Raw genomic sequence first — 20,220 nt, 5'->3', positions numbered from 1 at the left:
TCAGAGAATTGATAAGGCAGCATTGTTCTTAAACTCAAGAGACATCGGCTGAATCTGAAAATAACCTCAAAACTCGTTGTTATTGGTTCTCATTCAATTATTTTGGAGATAAATGTGAAATCCTTCCACAAATGCCCCATGACATGTTAGCTGGATGGCTAGAAAGAGCACTGTAGCTATCTATAAAGGTGTGTTTGAATAGGGGGAGGGGCGGCGGATTTGAGTTTTCATTGGAGCATCAGCTCCTGCGAGTGTTGTTCTGTGGCTGGATACTGTTACAGAACAGCCTGCTGAGGTGTCAACGCGACCCCCCCCCAAATCTGAGAGCCTTAGTCAGATCACTTAGGAGGCATTAAATGCTTGAGGTGTGCGAGCGGGGTGAGGGCCGGAGGGACGGGTGTTCCGCGCTGGTGCCCGTGCTTGCACGTGCGAGCGTGTCACTTGGAGAACAAAGCCCGATGCTGGTGAGATGAAAGCTTGGGGGTGGGGGGGTAGACCAAACTAATCAGAGTTGACAAGGCAGCTGGCTGGATTTTAAACCCTTTCTAATGCGGAGTCACACGTCCGAGACGCGTAATCGCTCAGCCTCCCCAGGGGAACAGAGGAGGGAGTCGTACGTTAGCGCAAAGAAACACAAGGTGTGTGTGTGTGTGTGTGTGGGGGGGGGGGGGCAGGAAAAAAAAAAACCCTCATGGCAATGAATCAAACAGGTGTACAGGGGAGAAACCCGTCTGGCGGCATGTGCGGAGTTTAAAGGAGGAGACGAACAGAAACAAATTGGGAGGCAGATGCGGCCATCACGAACACACTCGCTGATGCAATTACCCAGAATTCCTTGGGAGGCTTGCCTATTGCTATAAAGACACTTTATTTGTCAGTCGCAAGCCTGTCATTATCCTCAAGCCTGTCATTACCCACGCTCCTGTGGGATCAAAGGCTTGAAGAGAGGAGAAAGAGGAAACTATTGTGCTTTTTATATTCCTCTACTGTCATCTACGTCATCCAAACCATCCTCTGGAGATACAAACGCTGACAGCACGCTGGATTCTAATGCATTGATGCCAAACTGGACCTTTGTGTGCGAGCACACGTGTGTGTGTGTGTGTGTGTGTGTGTGCATATCTGCCTAATCCTCTCCTACTCCAAGACAATGTGTGATGTCGGTTCATTACAGAAGATTGTGACAGGATGAGAAGGGTTGTTGGTTCAGAGCGGTGGTTCTACCTGGCAATCGTCTAGGAACGTCACTGATGGCAGGCAGGCCTGTGCCTCGGCTGGAGGAGAGGGGGGTGGTGGAGTGGACTGAGGGGGAGGCCATGGGACTCAGGTACGACTGGTACGTCTGATCATACGACCAGGGAGGAGAGGACTGGGACTGGCGAGGGTCTGATGGGGAGAGAGGGAGCGAGGGGAGGAAAGGAGGAGAGGAAACAGACAGGAAGAGAAAGAAAGTTAGTAAAGGCCAAGCGGGTGGTTCAAATGTTGACTAAAATAATCAGCAAAAATGCACAAAAACACTGTGGCTATTACTAGGACGTCTCTTCTTGAGTCTCTGCTGTAGGTTTATAGAGGTATCAGTTGGGCGCATTATGCAACATCCTCCATAATGACACATCTAATGTTTACCTTCATAGAGATGATCTTCCTGTTTGCCTTATAAAACATTGTGCTTGAAGCAGGACTCAGAGAGCCTTGCTGGCACACACCCAGGGTGTAAACACACCAGCAGACAAGCAAGAAAATAGCAGCTGTGTGTGTGTGTGTGTGTGTGTGATGTGTGTGTGTGCAGCATTCACTCATACAACATTGTTTGTTGTGGGTGTATATTTGTTATGATGGAATCTGTATGTCTATCTGGATGGAATCTGTATGTTGCTAATTTGGAAGGATAAAAAGATTCAACTGAAACATAATTTAATTAAAAAATACTTTAAAAACTTAAATAATGCAAAAGGGTTCAACCAAACAGTTGAATTAAGCTAAATGGAATTTGGAATTTTAGCTGCAAATGTGTTATTAGCAAAGAAATAACCTTGCAGTTTTGAGCCCACAAAATGAAACAAAATAATAATAATACATTTTCTTTTTACATCACATTTAAGTACATTAAAAAGAAAAAAATGACATAGTGAAGAATTAAACTAATATATGCGTAGACAGCGACAATGCTCCACCCAGTAGAGTGCTTTTAAAAGGAGAAGAGGAATAAGAAAGAAGAGAAACTGAATTTATTTCCTGATACAGTACATGCATAGATAAACCTAATTCATAGGAATAAATAGAAACTTGGGTATTGTTGGGTACAAAGAAGTGCTGTTACTGTTAAACAGCAATGTATAGAAAATGCATATGTTAAAAGAGACATGATGAAGCCATCCAATAAGTTAGAGTTGTAGTATTTTACAAAAAAGAAAAGAAAGGCAGAAGTTAGGGAAACAGAAGAGGCAGAATAGGTGGCGGAGTGGGCCCAGCTGGGCTGCCCCATGTGTGCTGCCCCGGTTACTGGTCAAGAACGTGGGTAACATAGTTACATGCATTACAGCAAATCATTACCCTGCGTGGTCCCTGTTTATAGATCTGCATAGAATGTTGTGATGTGAAATTGTGCTTCACAGTCGCTGTTTGGCTTCATCTGGAAGGTTTTCAACCCTATCTTTACAAATTGCTGATAACATGATGGCTCGCCAGCTACTGGCGACCTCAATTTGCCGTCACATTTTGAACCAGATTAAGAATCAGTGGCTCCACCCTTGAGTAGTTTTTTTCTCTCTTCCATTTACATGATACTCCCCATTCGCTGTCACGCTGCATCACGGTGTAGCCATGCATCAAACCATCCACCAGCACTAGAAGTCACTCAGAGCTGAGTGTTGACCTGAGACGAGCCTTCGGGGGTTATCGCGTAGCAGCCAGTGTGAACCGGGCAGATGGAGTTACCCTGGAGGAAGTGGACTCCTCGAGTGACGGAAGACAGCTGATCCCAGAGCCGACACTGCGCCGGGATGTTCGCAGCGCTCCTTAGGGTTTGATATTACAACTTACCGAACCTTTGCCTGTGACTCGGTGGCCACGCTAATGAGTGATACCTAATAGGACGGTGCCAAACGTGCTGTGCTGTTCCTTAGCTCCTGCGGAAAACTATACGGCAGTGACGGTTTTCTCGACGCTGCCTCGCTCACCTGTTATCTGCGTCTGCCCCTGTGGGTTAAAGGAGTTGGCCACAGTGTTCAGAGTTGGTCGGGGGCCCTGAGTGGGTACGGCCACCCTCACCCTCATCCTCTCGAGCTCGGACAGGCGGTCTGAGAAGAGGCCAGCCTTCGGAGGGTCCTCCAGTTTCTGACGATGCCCTGTGGTGGCACAGAAAGTCTCTCTTAGGTACGGGACTGCATCACTTGGTGACTACCTCCTGCAATAAAACCCCAGTATGTTTGCCCTTTCCTTGGCACAATATTTATCAGTTACTTTTTAACGAGCAGTTGATGACTTATGTACCTGGCAAATATAGTTTGTTCACCGAAACAAAGACGAGACGCAGAGTTTCTTGCAAGAGGGATGCATATCCTGTTGATTAACAAAGGCGATGTGTCTGGTATCACGTTGCGTGACAGAACGAGCACGGTCGCTTGAGGAAATGCTCAGATGTTGCGTGTTGGCTCTAACCCGTGGCGCCTCAGGTAAACACGTCCTGATCCTACCCCAACCGGAGCTCCAGCCTATGCCAAATATGTGTTCACCCGTTCATTTTCTGCATTCCCCTCGCTGTTTCAATCCTGGTCGCGCGCTCAGGCTGGTAACTGAAGCCTCGGATGTGCGCGCACATGCATCGAGCACGCAGAAACGCACATGTCGCCTGCTCTGTCTGTCTGAGAGAACCTGTTTCCAGTGGAAACCGGAGTCAACCCTTCCAAGGGGCCCAGGTGTGGATCGTATTTGTGGATCGAGGTGGGGCGGGAAAAAGACAGGGTTCGTATCAGCCCGGTCATGCACCAGTTCTCCTCTAAAGGTGGTAAAGCAAATATCAAACAGAAGAGAGTCAAAATTCCTGCTGCGCTTGGCAGAGATCCAGCTGGCTAACAGAGAAAGTGTGCTCCTACAGAATCCTGCCCAACCTGCTCGCGCCGGGAACAAAGACCTGGCACTGCACACGTGGCACTGAGGGGGTGATCAGGAGGAAGAGGAGCAGTGGGGATTGGGGTGGGGGGAAAAAAACCCTCATCTTTTGGGCCATTGCAACTAGAAATCAAAGCTCTGAAGGTCCTCACGTGGCTGGTGTTTGTGGAATAATGGTCAAACAAGTAGTAATGGCACACGATCATGCACGGACACACCCACAGGGGGAAATCAGGCATAAACTCAAGCACCATTTCAGTTTGTCTCCCACTTTTAACTGCGCTACATTTTGCTATGCTAACTGAATCCTGGGTTAAACCAAATGTCCCGAGCACAACCTTCTTTTCTCCACCAAATCATACTTTCTTGCACGCCGTTCCTCACATTTCTCCCTCGCAGCAGTTTTTATTTTCCACTTCCCCGTCAAATAAATTCAAATTACCAAAAACAGCTCAAATAATCCTCCGTATTCTCTGTTCCCCCCTTTTTTTTCCGTTGCTGCAAGAAAATTTCTTTCGGCCTCTGAAATGATTTTGCAAACCATCTGACTCTTCACAACAAACCAATTAAACAACTAAACAGGGAATTTTGCACTTTAAAATGCTGCCAAAAACAGTCATGCAGCCTATGATTTGTCTAACAATGACGTTATTGGACTGGCATCACGCACTTCCAAATAAACAGGCAGTCTCATCACTGGCTTCCTGACATAGCTGCTCTGCACCGGGAATAATATCAGCTATGGAGCTAAATTGTTGCTATTCCGAATCATTCTGTATAATTCTCCTAATTGCCTCCTGCAGTCATTCCTCATCAATCTGTGCCGCCGAGCCTTGTCAGTCAAAGATTTTCCATTTTCAACAGTGAAAATTTCTATTTTAAAAACGCCTCTGGACACACTGCGGCCTTTGTGCGCAGCCCGTCTCCTAGCGATGGGTATAAATAGCAATGGGACACCAAGGGAGATGAGGGGAGTCAGACGTGAAGAGGAGGAGGAGGAGGCACGTGGAGAGGATGAGACCCCGATGACCAGTAAATTACGAGTTCTGGATCGGACAGGACCAGACTGATGACACTGGCTTAGCGAAAAGTGCTGAGCAAGGGGAAGGTTGAATGGTGGAACAGTCAGAGGGGTTTGGGTTTCAGCGTCTTCGAGGGAGATCCCAAAACATTTCCAGGAGATGTGTGTGATACGCCGCTCTGTCGCTGCTAACTTGCGCTTGCTGCTCCTCCCTAATGCGGGACGGTGACTGGACGCAGCCCCGTTTAGAGGAAACCGGCTTTTTTTATCCGACACCAATGCAGAACCACTCCATTTAGGCCCAATTTACACTCCAAACAGACAGACCTCAAGCGCATTAGTTTAGCTGGCCTTGACAGTAAATACAGTTTTTCAGGAGTTAATTACACCTTTCTGAGGACGACTGTTGCCAAACACAAGATGTCTCAGCTGTTTTATCGGAACCCTAGCAGGGTGGAGAACAGAGCCGGGGGTATTTAAAAGAGCGGGAATGGCGAATGATTTCACTGCCGTAGGGAAAGTCCCTGAGATTCCCATCATCCCTGTGAAAACAGCAGAGATTTTCGATAGCGCCTGCCACTTCCCTGCCCAGCCAACAGCCGGAAACATGGACAGATTCAGACCAGATGTGAGCGACTCGCACGCGGTAAAACACAGGCGAGGGCGCACAGACGTATGCGAACACACGTCTGCGTATGCGATCATGGACATTTGCACACATGCATCATGCATGCACTCAAGCTCACCAACATGCAGACTAAAGATGAATAATGGTTAGAAAACACCTCAGAATAAAAGACAGTATCTCTTATCTGATCCAAGGAAAGTATTATTACAGTCGTCCCACAGAAGTAGTTCTGGATTCAGCTAACAGTGATCAGATAACAGTAGGTAGGGAGGCAAATACTGTCTAAACCCTCTGTAATTAATGACAGTATTGGATTGGATCTGAGCCTGAGCACAGAGAGCTTTGATGGTTAGCTGCTCTCTCATATGTCCTGGATGCAGTTCCTCCACAAATACCTCCATATTTTAGCTTCAGACTAGTGTGTTCCGAGATTTTTCACAGTCATTTTGAAAAACCTTTGTTCTCGAGGCTAAAATGTTTTGAAACAGTCTTCTTGCAATAGTTCCAAACCAAACAGAGGTAGCCCACATGCTGTTCTCAAAACAACGCCGACCAATCTCAAGTCCCGCATTTTTTTTATTTTTTTTTCCCAGACATGTCACCAAATACTAACGTTTCAGCCTGGTGGGCTTCAGCAGAGCATGGGGGAAACTGCACCTCCTGTTATTTATACACACGCAGGAGCTGGACGGTCATTAGCGTTGAAAGTCGGATGGAAATTCACTTTAAATATTACAAAAATGACAGTTCCAAACAACTGTCTGATACTAAAAGGAAGGTGGAAGGAGAAGACATTTTAGGTGTATTAATTAAGTTTGGGCTGTGGCCTCAGGCTCACACAACTGACTGATACACATGCATGCATTCCTCCATAATGTATGCACACAGAGCCGGCATTAATACACACGCCGGCATGGTTGGGGTTAAGTCAACAGCTATTTAGCCTACCTGGCAGAAGAGCAAGCTTCCAATTTAATGTACGGACCTGAAGGGTTTTCAAAACTTCCTCTCCTACAACAACATACCAACATTAACCCTCTGACAGATTCTGGGTTCATTTTCCTGCCTGCAGCCCGACTGCGTGAGCAAACCACCAGAAACATTCTGAATAAATCATCTATATTCTGCGTCCCGACTGAAAGAAAGCATCCCGACCACACCCGCTCACCTTGTGTGTGTGTGTGTGTGTGTGTGTGTGAGTCCTCTCGTGTCAGTCATCTCAGAGACATTGACCCCTGCCTCCTCATTTTAATCTTTTGACAGTGGCCATGTTTTCTTTTTTGAGCAGCCGCACTAAAATTATTTCAGGTGGCAGTCTGACGGCGACAGCAACACTGGCGGGGAAAATGGGCGCTCGTCATCTAAGCGGGTTGTTATAAAAAGACAGAGAAGTTTTAAATGCACAATTAGAAGCAGAAGAAGAGAAATAAGGAAGAAAGGGGGGGAACAGAAAAGGAGCAAAGTAGACGACGAAAAGAGGGAGCCAGGCTGTCGTGGAGCGCTGCCAGGCGTCTGTGTGGTCCATGCGTTCCAGCCTGGAGGAAGCAAGCCAGGCAAGGGAAGGGCAAACGCACTCACACACTCACAGTTGAGGTGCACACGCAGAAATATGCAACAATTCCCAAAGCTGAGGTATTTATCGAACACAAAAACACATTATACGCACACGCGCGTGATCCTGTGCGACACGAAAAGAGCGCACACGCAGGCTCCCTCAGGCAAGTGTTTTGATTCAGAGCAGCAGAGAACAAATCTATCCGGGATGTTTTCACCGCAGCTCGGGGCCAAACAACTCTGGACCCACTTTCGTAATCTTTGTCCCTCTTTTTTAATCTTTCACTGTCTGCCTTTTCAGTCTGCTTTCTTCTCCTCCGCAGCGCTGAATGATTTTGTGTTTTGTACTCTAAAGGCCTTGGCACCTCTTCAAGGAACTTCATGAGACATTCAACTGACTGACTGCCTCTGGAAAAGCCTGCAGTCTTTTTTTTCCCCTCCCTCCCTCCCCCCCACCCTCCTTCTTCCACTTTCAATCCTATCCCGCTGATGTTTTGTTGAGTTTTATTTGTCCGGCTCCCATTGTTAAACGCTGCTTTGACTCTAGGCAGCAGCGGTTAAGTGTGAGCATCTGTGTCTGAGTGAGAAAATAGTTTGGGGTCTTCTGAAAAGCTCCTTAACTACCTGAAAATTGCAGAGAAGACATGTTGCATAAGCTACAGCATTTTGATTGTTTTGACAGCATGGCCTGATGCCCTCCAGGCGCCTGACATCATATTCGCAGCCTAATTAGCCTTTTTGAAGCCAGCATTTTGAAATTGCGTGGTGACAATCATATTTGGGGACTTAAAAAGGTAATTTATAGTAATTTATAGGTGTTTTGGTGTTATCCTGAAATGCTATCAAAACTGTTTCCAGTCTAGCAGTATAGAAGATGACACTCTATTCAATTACACAATGTAGTTTAGCAACTGTGCTAATATAGCAACTGGTGTTATTGTTCCTTACTCGTGAAGTTCCATATATTTTTACTCACCAAATTCCATAGATGTGTGCCCTGATGTCAACATCTCACAATTCTTTTGATGTAACTCACTTTATCCACATCTAAATCTCAAGATTTAATCAATGCTTCCGCATCACTATCTTTTCACTGGTTAGCGTCACAACTGATATAAAATATGTGATGATTCATCAAAGCTGAATTAGTTTTAGCTCCAAAATAAATCTGTCAACTCACAGCCCCTTGTGAGCTGGACCGGAGCCTGAGTTCTTTTGGCAAGGGCTTTCCTGGCTGTTCCTGGATCCATTTTAGTAACTATGGGTGTCTGAAATCAGACACTGGAAAGAGAGAAAAAAAGGGACTTGCCACCTCAGTGTCTTGTAAATTCATCTGAATGCATTTTAGAAATGTAGTTTCGTGATTATTGTCAATGTGTTTTTTATTGTGAGGGTCTACATGGATGAATATACGGATAGGTGTCGGTTGAACAGCCTGACTTGTCAGATAGGGATCACAACCACCGCCTGCAGACTAAATATCCGGGGCGTCTTCACCAGACTTGTTAACACCCCGACCAACGCCAAGCGGCACGAGACCTGGTCCCCAATCCCAGAACCCCCAAACCCATAAGCTTCAAACACAAGACAAGGGAGAGAGGCCTGACCACTAACCTCCATCGCTGACACACACCACAAGCACCCACACCACTTAGACACTGTCCTCTGAACATGTGAAGAGAGACACAGCATGTGTGACGCCGCAGTGGTTTTTGTCACCTCCTCTGTGTGTACATCATCATTTACCCATAATGGGAACAGTGGATTTGGACAGGAAGCTCAGGATATTGTGTCATTTTATTGGGTCATTTTTGTCATATTTGCTTTTATCTTTCAGGAAGTTTGTCTGAGTAAGCCGCAGTCACCAGCCGCGACAGCGGCGGCGGCTGAAAGGAGACAGAGGCACCTATAAAAGCATACAGCTTTAAACAGCCACTCCCTGTCTATTAACTCAAAATGACATGTAATGAGGTCTATTAGCGCTGCTCCAATCAGCGCAGCGGCTGCACAGGACTAATGACACCAATAACACCCGTCTCTCCAGTGGGTTCACACATGCAGACATGCAAACATATTGACACAAGAGATGGGACACGCACATACCTGCACGCACAAGCGTAGGGATATATGTGCAGCATATGTGCAAAGCTGTTAGCGCAGTGGCTAACCACAGGATAACCAAGAGCTGTCAAGCAATTAAGCACAATGCAAGCCACAGAAACCGAGTTAGCCTCCCGCTAATAGCACAGTGGCCAGAGAGACCTGACTAACCACTTGCCATACCCACACCGAAACAGTAAACCTCTCAGGAAAATCATACCACAAATCTTTAAACGAGGCCCCGCTGATATTCCTCACACTAACCGCGCAATTAATTAGCTCAATCTCAGCACTGCAGTTCAGAGATATGAGCTCTGCTCATTCATGGGTGGTCCAATTTCATCTCCCCCACTTGGATGAGGTACTGTTGGGAAAATGACATCCCTCATATGGCCGCCATAAGGATCATCAAACAAGCTGACACAAAACGTCCTTCCTGAACGGGACACCCACAAGCTGTCGTGTCATTCGCAGGGCAGAACTTATGTCAGCAGAAACGTGCGCAGAAAACCGTCAGCTTGTTTTCCAAACACAACGCTGCTTTTGCAGAGCAGGACCACAGAGTGCCAGTGTACGCCAGGTTTAAAGACGCTCTCTGTGTGGACCTCTCACGCAGGGGCCCGGCCCCCTAATTACGCAGCAGTTTAACACAAAATAGAGTTGTAATGGCCACAAAGAACCCCCATCATGCGTCAATGAAGCGGTCACAGATAGAATCACAATTTCAGAGACAGCCGCTGCTCTAAGTCTCTCTGTGCTCCAAACCTGGAGGGGGGGGGATGCAGTCGAGGGGGCACATGTGTGTTTTGCCACCCTCCGACCTCAGCTTAATGACCCCTAAGAGGGAGACGTGTTCTGGCTGTAGTTTTTGAGTAAATTACACCAGCGCTGTAATTCTGTCCACTTAACAGCAAAGTAAAGAAGTTCAGGGGGGTTACGTATGATGAAATACTATTTATTGCTTAAATTGCTGTCCTGAGACTGAGGTTGGAACACGCAGACTTCGACTTAAAAGCTCTGTCTCCGACCACAGATTGGCCGGAAAATAATAGATGAAAGTGTAAACTTTCTCTTTCATATGATATCAGGTAGTGACGCTTCCCCCTTTTTTGTTAGGTTTGTGGCTTAATCCTGGTTCACATGTGCCTTCCAGGGAGGCTTTCTGGACGCAGAGTTCATTGTGCTCAGACCAAAACGAAGGCTTTTCCTAAACAAGTTCAGCTCTGACTCCCATCTGTTCACCACCAAATAACAGGAGTTGTTTGAAAGTCATCTGACGGGGGACAGCAGATGCGCAGGAAATGCTTTTGATCAAAGAAGATGGCTCGAGCAAAAAGGGATGTAGGGGGGGAAAGAGAGCACACGACTGTCGAGTACATGTGTCTTTGTTCCAAGGTGCATGTGAAGAAACGCTGAACTCGGAGCATTTAAGGCCTTTTTTTTGGCCCTGCACTCAGGTTTGTGACACCTCAGGGTGCCCTGGTCACATGTCCAGCGAGGTTTCCCTTTCAAGACGCGGTGAGATGAGACGTTTTTTTCTGAATAGGGAGGTGGATCGGGGAAACAGCTGCATGCCAGACCAGTTGGCACTGATGGCTATAGTAAAGTTTTTTTCCCCTCCTCAGTTGTTTTTATATGGCCCATTAAAATGAGCTGATGCTAGCATTCTGCTACCCAATGTAGCTTCTAAGGAATATCTGCCCCACTTGTTATTCCTCTTGTTTGTCTTTAAACTGTCAGATGGAAGACTGGAAGAACAACTTAATTAAAAGCTTGTTTGCTTTTTAATGCAATCAGAACTTTTTTTCCTCTCAATACGTATTTGGTCTCTTGTTGATTTACCTGTTTTACCAGCCTGTTGCAGTCAGAATTTAGCTGCAAAGAGGGACACACCCATAGTTTCGTCAAAGTTACGCTCTGGCGTTCTCGAGCTTGTTTACTCGTCTGGGGGATTATTTCTCATTTGGTGAAAAACAGTTACTGTGTCGCGTCTGGTGGAGCTTTTTAAAGTTTGATGCCTTCCAGGTGATCTCAGTTCAGCCCTCCGAAATCTGAGACGGACTGAAGGTGCAGAGGTTGATGCAGGATGTTGCTAATGAAAGATGCATTTTGGTAAACACACATCCTGTTTTTTCTTCTATTTTGTTTATTGGTTTAAGATACCCCCTCCCCGTTAGCTTGTGCGTGCGTGTTTGTACTCACTCCTGGGCTCTCGTGGTCCATCGACGGTAACCTTTATGGCTCGATGGTATGTTGCCACTTGTGGCGGGTTGGTGAATACTGTAATTGTCAACGTGAAGCTCTTGCCTGTGGTGACACCAAAAAAACCATCAGATGAGATACCAACTTCACAGACAATGACCTGCATTCATTCAAAATCACAAAGTCACAATTCTGATTGCGACTTATAACAATAGCCAACACAAAAGGACAGGGAAAATGCCTTTAAGAGGATTAGTGGAAGACAAAATTGAGAAGCTCTATTTAGCTTGTCTTGTCTAGCCAGCGTCTTGTTATCTACATGTATTCTCTGGGGCTAATGCTGTGTGAGTGGGCGAGAGGCATTTTAACAGTCACTTCCTCTGTTGATAATCCCCAACAGTTGCTGCCTTGGGGTCGAGTGTGTGCGTGCACGCTCTTATGTGCATCCATGAATCAGAGTGCAACAGCCAAGTCAGCAGCAACACTAAGGTCTGAGGCATGCTGATGCATCACGTCGCCGTGGCTACACACAGGAAACAGGAAGTGGGGGGCAGGTTTCTCAGCAACTCATCGCTGGAGCAGCTGTCCATTCAGACGTAGGCAGCTACCCGTATGTGTCCTCCCCTTTCACTCCAGCCCAGTGTAAACATCCCTCTCTGGGCAGCTTTACAACACAGGTGCAACAGGTGACCCACAAACCTGATGAGGTTTGAGGTGAATGTGCATCAGCCTGAGCTTGGGATTTTACAATACAAGCTGAGTCAACAGTTATCTGTGTTTTAATCTGAACTAAATAAAAATGAACACAAATCCAGACAAGGACCTCTCCTCTCCTCTCCTCTCCTCTCCTCTCCTCTCCTCTCCTCTCCTCTCCTCTCCTCCTCTCCTCTCCTCTCTCCTCCTCTCCTCTCCTCTCCTCTCCTCTCCTCTCCTCCTCCTCTCCTCTCCTCTCCTCTCCTCCCCTCCAGCCCATAAACATCCTATCAGCTCCTGCCGGTCGAACTTATCTCTGTTATTGTTGGGTATTTATTTCAGAGCCCACGTAGTCTGATCTCTCATGGCTCTGATGTCACTTCCTGCTCGATTCTGTGTCATGGTGAGTCTGCATATTCAGAGTCGCCATGGCAACAGATACAGGTTCAAAAGTCAATATATAATCCTCTTATTTTGCAGATATTTTTAATATTCTAAGTTTTTGGGAAAGTTGCTGGGGCCTAGCTTCAGAGTCACTGTAGTGTGACATGGAAAAAAACACGATTTTCACTGAAATTCAACCTTCCCTGAATTGTTACACCACTCACCCTTGTGATGTGCGAGGCCTGGAGCTCATGTCAACAGAGAATATATCCTTTATTTAATTACAGGGCTGAACGATGAACGCAAATAACCATGCACAATCATACCTATGAGTAATTTAGAGAAACAAGAACTGGGTGTCGGTGCAGCTGCTGAGAGGCAGCAAGGTCCACTATTGCACCAGTGTGCCACCCTCAGAGCCATATCCCTGTTCAAACCCCAGCACCAAGGTGTAGTGCTGCAATGTGTTCTATTAGCAAAGCTGGAAGGTCATGTGACGTGAGAGGAGTGCACATAATGGCGTTGATAGGAGCTGCAGTGATCAGCAGCCCAGATGAAGTTTAAATAATATGTTGATAAATTTGAATGGGTCACGTAAGAGGAGCGACAATGAAACTTTAATAACATGTCCCTTAACACTGACACTGGTTTTGCAAGCACTCTTTGCCAAGCAGGAAAAGTTTACTTTTCGTCCCATCGGGAAAATGGTTGGCCAGAATAAAGGCATAAAAAGGGCCTTGTTTGAAAGCAATGTGAGTGGTTGCCGCATGATTCACCATCTTTATTTTAGGAGATGGGTGGTGGGATTTGAGGCGAGAGTTAGAGATCATTATGTGGTTGCCACGAGGGGAACGTGACCACTAATCCACACCGCTGACGGGGTCCTGCTGAGCGGTAGCGTGCAGTGAAGGGAAGTTTCAGGCCTCACCTCTGCCGCTGCGCCCCACAAAGCGCAGGTCGTTGAAGCGAGCCACCTGGTTCTTCATCACACCCGAGGCGTTACGCAGCTCGGCCGAATAATTCTCGTCGTTGCCCGCCATGACTGTGACCACCGTGCCGTCAGGTATGTCTCCCAGAGCGACCACCTGGGAGAGAAAGACAGTATGTGATTTCACCGTGACTCAGTGAACTTCTGACTCCGCACGAGCTGCAACGTCTCGTCGTCTGTTCACAATTACAGAAAATAAGAAAAAAAAAATCTTATTAGCATAGATTTTAATTGCAGCATTCTTCCTGTTTAACAGCAGAATGCTGAATGAAATCAGACCTTCACTAATAAAGGTTAGATGGATTTATTTCTGCAGTCTTCACAACTGAAAAGCCTTGTGTTATCATTTAGATTCCTGGAGCCGGATAAAAGAGCAGGAATAGGTCTACAGTGCAGCGATAATTACAGAGCCAACCATTTAAATAACACATTTATTTTAAAAAGTGTCACATCCAATTTATCGCCACGGCTGCAGATCCAGAATTTTCACTTTGGTCTTTCTTTGAAGCGTGCTTTAAACAATATCTGTCAAGTAATTAATAGGCTCTTTCCTGTGAATTATCACGACATCATAATATTGTCAAGGCTTCCAAAATGCATGGAGACGCCTGAGATGCATAAAATGTCTCGTGATAAATGAGCTTTTTGTGTATCTGCGGTCTGATGCACTCATGTGAAGGCTGATTGCAATAATTAGGTGTAATCATTAAAATGGGTGTCATAAAGTGGTTGCATGGTACAGAAGATGATATATTTTTCTTGGATTTAAAAAAAAAATTACATATGAAAAAAATTCTATCATAAAAACGCCTTTAAAGGGAAACATTAAATTAAAATACACAACTTCTCTGACATCTCAATGACAATGAACATTATTTCTTTACTTTTTAACTTGTGTTACAATGTTAATTTAAAACTCATTAATACGTGTGGCCTTATTTTATTTTTTTTAATCTTTAAACATTAACGCCATACTTTTCCCTCCAGACAGAAACATCAGTGCAAGAGTGGCAGACGTTATAAAAAGGGTGTGTTTTTAAGGATTAAAGAAAATAATTTCTTATAACAATTTGTGGTCTAATTTGTTGGCGCTTGCACATGGAATCACCTTGTGGTTTACCTCTTAATCTGGCAACGCGTCACAGAGACGGGACTCACCTTGAACGCGACAGGTAGCGTCTTGTTGCACCGCCAGTGGGAGGGCAGGACCGAGCAGAGAAAGTTCGGGCTGTCGGTCCGGACTAGCTCGGCTGGGTGGTCCGCGATGATCTCTGCCATGCTGCGGTTTTCGTGGGGACGCAGCCTGGGTACCGCCGCCGCCGCGTCCGGCTGCCCGGTCGGGGAGCTCACATCGTTCATTTTCCCTGGGACCGGCTGGAGGCTACTGGACGGCGGACTGAACCTCCGAGTCGCGCTGGGATCTACGGGGATTCGCATCACAACAGCGTGGATTATAAAACAGGCACCGAAGTCTCACCCAACTCTCTCAAACTCGGGGAGAAACTGGGAATGCGCGCCGCTGCTCGCTGAACCTCAGCGCGTCTGCCAACGGAAAAAAAGGGGCTGTGAGCGCACGCAGGCAGCGCGCTCTCCACTACAAACTTCAGCGGTCGCCTTGAAAAGACCAAAAAAATACACTTCTTCGTCAAGACAAACAGAGCCCTGAAAAACCCCGATGATGTTCTAAGCGACAAACTCCTTTTCCAAACTTCTCCTGGAAGCGTCCATGCGCTACAACGCAGGCGTAGCTGCTCGGTGCGGATATAAATAACATGAAATGAAAGTCCGGGCGTCTAGCAGGCTATTCAGTTACAAAAAACACCTCTAAAGTCAAACAGTCCACCTCAAATGCTCAAAAAAGTTTTTTGTGTCTGTCTTCCTTTCGAGAAAAGTCAAAGCGCAGCTCCAGGTGCGTCATTGAAGTCTTTGTGCAGAACTGAAAGCCTCTCTGAAAGCCCGCAGGCTATGTACACACACACGGGCACACACACACACACACACAGGCACACAAGCGCGTGTGCACACACATACGCACGCGGGATTCAAATGAAAGAAACTTTAACAATAGTTAACAGACGAATTCATAGCTACGAGACGCCTACAAATAGTCCATATTTCCCCCCGTATAGTCTTCGGGTCGTGACGCAGGTTTGCGTTGCGTGAAAAAGGTTGACGAAGTCGGGGGGTGGGGGGGGACTCGCCGGCGAGATGAAGGAGGCGGAAAATATAATCCCGTTTTTGTAGCCGTGAATGTGGTTAGTGTTTGGAGGCCGGGGTTTCCCGTGCTCAGGCTTTTTGTGGTTTATATAGCTCCTGCGCCCAGCAATTATTGCGCTGATGCGACTCCAACACGTGGTGTCTGGAGACAGAACCAGTCCCTCCGCCGTGATCTATCACGCCTGTGCAGGCTCCCGGACAGGTCTACACCTACACGGAGAGAGGGTGAAACCTCACACCTTTCTCTTTACATTACTGAAAACTTCATACACTTTCTGCTCCTGACATGTCGCGGGTGCTCGAGACCGTCTGCGCGCTCTGGACATTTCCAGTCAGACACGATTCGTTTCTTTTACTGGCGCCTTTTCCTGACACCAGTCGAATTGGCGAAAATAAAAACACCCCAAAACAAACAAACAAACAAAAAACCCACCTAAAAAGCTCCATGTGAAGAAATCCCCGGAGATATATGATGCGGAGGACATAGGAGTTAAAGATAAATATGTTTTTATTATTATATGCATTGGCTTTTATTTATGTGTAATTATTGAAAACCACCTTGTTGGGAGAACCAATCACAGGTGATAACTGGATAAAAGCATGAAGCTGCGTTCAAATGAACACACAGGTGACCCTTGGAGTGCGCTTAATGACGCCCAGTCTGTTTCATGACGTTTATTTCCCGATGTTTGACCAAAAAACATGGACACAAGACAATTACGCATAAAAAAGGACTTGAAGGTGGAGAGTTCAGAAGTCAAGTGATCGAATTACTGCGTAACACAAAATAGCAACAATTCTAGACCAAAAATGTGCTCACATATAAGAAAATCTGGAACATAAGAGCAATGTGTTCTGAAGCTAGAACTTGTGACCATTTTAGATTTACTATTTAAAATCAGCATCTTAAAATGAAATTATTCTCAATTTAGCCCAACAATGAATTAGACTAGATGAAAAGTATGTAGTGCCCATTATAAAGAAGTTTCATGATCCCTTTCCCCGCATCATCATCGTTAGTGAACATCATCTAATATATTTTTGCTATTACTGTGTGATATCATTAAAAAAATGACATGCTTCTTTCAACAGTGCAAATTAAATAATGCAAGAAAAAAAGTGACAACTCTTCTAAACTTGAATGAAGAAAAGGTTTTTTGTCATATATCTAATGAAAAGTAGCCAATACATCCCAGCATAATCACGTTTCACACTAATAAAAGTAGCAGTGGGACCCATGACTGTGCTGCCTGACGGTGGGCAGGCCTGTTCAGCCTGTCCCCCCTCTGTCTACTGTAGAGGGCATCATCTACCCTCTCTGAGCCTTCGTATCTCAGCTGGCTCCCATCAGCCACCCCACCCTCCTCCCTGTTTACCCATCTGTCTCCCAACGAGGCCTTTTTTTTTCTCTCCCTTTTTTCTGAGTGCCACATCACACAGCAGCATCTGTGTTGCCACTGTGTGTTCCTTTTCCGTGTCTCCAAAAATGACTTTTATTGCAGGAGCAACTCCTTAAGACAAAGGCCTTTGATACTTTGGGGACGGGGTCAAAATAGAAAGAACTACTGAGAGGCCTCTGTGAGGGTTTTGATTATATTTTGCAGCTCTCGGTTTATATATATATATATATGTATTTGAAAAGCACTGACATGCATCTGGCACCTCATCATGTGGACAGGGTGGAGGGGGGAAAGAGAGTGATTAAGTTACACCCCCCCCCCCCCCTCGCTCCTTCCCCAAATGCTAGAAATGTGGTTCACATTGTCCAACATTCTCCAAAGATCAACTAACAATTCATGGATGGATAAATGTGAATAGTAGTAATTAAATCTGTAATAGTGATAAACACGGCCTCGCAGAGCCGTGCAGCCGGCCGCTCCAGCGGGGTTGAGTTTCAGCTTCGATAACATCGATTTTTCACTGCCGAATATCTCCGAGGTAATGTGGAAAACATAATGCTGTTGTGGAATTCAATTGAGGCGATGTTGGGGATGTAGTAATAATAATCCCCGAATCAATTTCATCAGCCAAATTAGCTCAAATGTATATGTCTGAATTGAAATGCTGGGACTGGGTTTTGTCTCTCACTCAAGGAGTTTATGATATAATTTTCACATCCCAGTTTCATGCAGACATTCAACACACACAAATCAATCTTGACTTTTCTGCAGCCTGTCCCACCAGAGGCAGCAGCAGGAAGGGAATCTCTCTCTCTCTCTCTCACACACACACACACACACCACACGTGCGAGCGCGCACACTCCGCCCCCCGGCCTTGACGAGCTTGGCTCATCAAAGAACGTTTGCCCCATCTGACACCGTTTTGCCTCTCCGCCATGCAGCCAGCATCTGTCTCCAGGCTTCCAACAGGATATGGCTCGTGTTCATACAGAAAGGCCTGCTGCTCTGCTGCTCTGTCAGCCAGAAAGTCTCAAATCTGTCACTCGATGGAAGGGAAACACCAGAGAAAGCATTAATACTTCAGACTATACACCGCTCAGTCAAAAAAAAAAAAAATCAGCCCCACCCTGGTTGGTATTAACAGATTTAATATTGTGGAGAGTGGAGCTGCTGGTTGTGTGGCTGCTGCTCGCCTGGTGCACAGCTGCATCCTCTCTCAGATCTGGTATTATTCATCTACTGTGTTACACTGGCTTGGAGACTTTTCACAGCAGAAGTGACTATAGGAGCCACGGCGAACCGCACCGAACAGGATGTGCCTTTCATGATTTATGAGCATATTGTGTTTCTGCCTCTCAGTTTCAATTATTTGTTTTCAATAAAAATCAGACTCAGCTGACACTATCTGGCTAATTTTTCCTGTCTCGAGATCAAGCGTTTAATGAAAGTTTCTCTTCTGGTTTCCACTTGGCGGCTGCCGATAAGGTTGATAGCAAGCTTCGAACTCACTAACTGCTTTGATCTTGATGTTGGGCACAACAAAGAACTTGGTTGCATTTATTCTAACTTGAACATCCTCATAATTGTTGCAATGAACACTGCCAATAATATAACATGACTTCATGAACTTTTATATTTGAAAATTACTGTAAAGAACATTCTGTCTTCATTATATATAACAAATATAGTGATATACTTGTGGGATGAAAGAGAAGCCATGGAATTGTCCCTAACTTTAATCTTACTATAGTAGTAATCTTGTAGGACATTCAGTTTGTCTGATCGTCGGACTGTTCCAACATGAAAAAGTTAGCTATAAAGTCACGAATACCAGATGATTTGGAATTTTAAAAAAAAATGATGTTGACATGTTATTCGTTCTCACAGTACTTTAAGCTTGAATAGACAAAGGAGCATTTTTGTTCCATGTAAAGCCCTTTTATAAGTAATTAAAAAACAGATCTCCATATTTTCTCTCTTTTCTCTGCTCTATGTCTTATATGAAGGGAAACATTTGGAATATTAGCTATATCTATTATCTACTTGTCAGAGTGAGTTTTGCTCTTTAAACCTTTGTTCTCCATGCAACGGTCCTGTATTGGTAAGTCATTTGCTTCCACAACACGTAAATAAATGTAAACTGGACTTTTAGTTCTATGAAAGAAATGACTCAGTGAAGACAAAACACTCAATTTTCACTCACTTTTGGCTCCGTTTTAGGTCCATACAAATGGAAATACTTGAAATATTAAGTGTAAAGTACAAAATATTGGTGGGAGTGTGTCCAAACCCTTTCATATGTGACCCTTTGCCTCCATTAAAAGTGCTTGTGTAATAATATTTTTATGGCAGTATACATTATTGTTAGTTTTTTCAAAAGGAAAACTTTTACCAGGAAAAAGTAATGTTCTTACCCCTTAAAGAGTATTTGTTGGTTCACTTTAAGGGATAATGAAGGGAAATATTGGGAAAGTATCTTTATAACCAGCTTGATACATCCCAGCATCCAGATGCAAACTTACTGTCTGACCTTGACATCGAAAAATAATAAAACCAGAAAAGAGCACTTTCTCCCGCTCCAAATACGCTCATCATTGGAGGGGAAAAGTATAGCCACTAAAGACTCGGGATTACAGCTACATTTCACAGTGGTGCATTTTTCAAGACACCTAATTATAGCTTTGTAGAGGAGGGCTGTGACGGGGCTCATGCGCTAACGGGATGTTTCCATGTTTGGCAGGCCAACGCGCCAGCTAACCAATCAACATAGCCGCCAGCCTAGGCAGCTAAATATTCAAACTAACCGACTCGGAGTTCCATAAAACAAACTGGCCTGACTGGTCAGTCGGCTCGAACGTGTGACCTGTGAACCAACAGGACTACAGCGAGGTCATCTGGCAGAAACCTGACTCCACGTGACCT

The 20,220-nt window shown here is 45.4% G+C and overlaps 1 protein-coding gene across 3 annotated transcripts in view; it reads right to left on the bottom strand.

Annotated features, from left to right (window-relative positions):
- runx2b (RUNX family transcription factor 2b) overlaps positions 1–20,220 on the bottom strand; it is a 35,043-nt gene that overhangs the window by 4,267 nt on the left and 10,556 nt on the right. The window contains exons 2-6 of one of the 3 annotated variants that reach the window (XM_057016237.1): positions 14,839–15,101; positions 13,621–13,777; positions 11,616–11,720; positions 3,180–3,347; positions 1,225–1,386 (exon numbers count right to left, since the gene is read on the bottom strand). In XM_057016237.1, the coding sequence (XP_056872217.1) occupies positions 1,225–1,386; positions 3,180–3,347; positions 11,616–11,720; positions 13,621–13,777; positions 14,839–15,101 (855 nt within the window). The remainder of the gene's footprint in view (positions 1–1,224; positions 1,387–3,179; positions 3,348–11,615; positions 11,721–13,620; positions 13,778–14,838; positions 15,102–20,220) is intronic. The other 2 variants (XM_057016238.1, XM_057016239.1) reach the window with 2 other exon arrangements.

This window comes from Takifugu flavidus, chromosome 19, assembly GCF_003711565.1.
Source record: "Takifugu flavidus isolate HTHZ2018 chromosome 19, ASM371156v2, whole genome shotgun sequence".
Lineage (NCBI taxonomy): Eukaryota > Metazoa > Chordata > Actinopteri > Tetraodontiformes > Tetraodontidae > Takifugu > Takifugu flavidus.
Note: the sequence above shows the minus strand (reverse complement) of the source record. Positions and strands in the feature narration are given on the sequence as shown.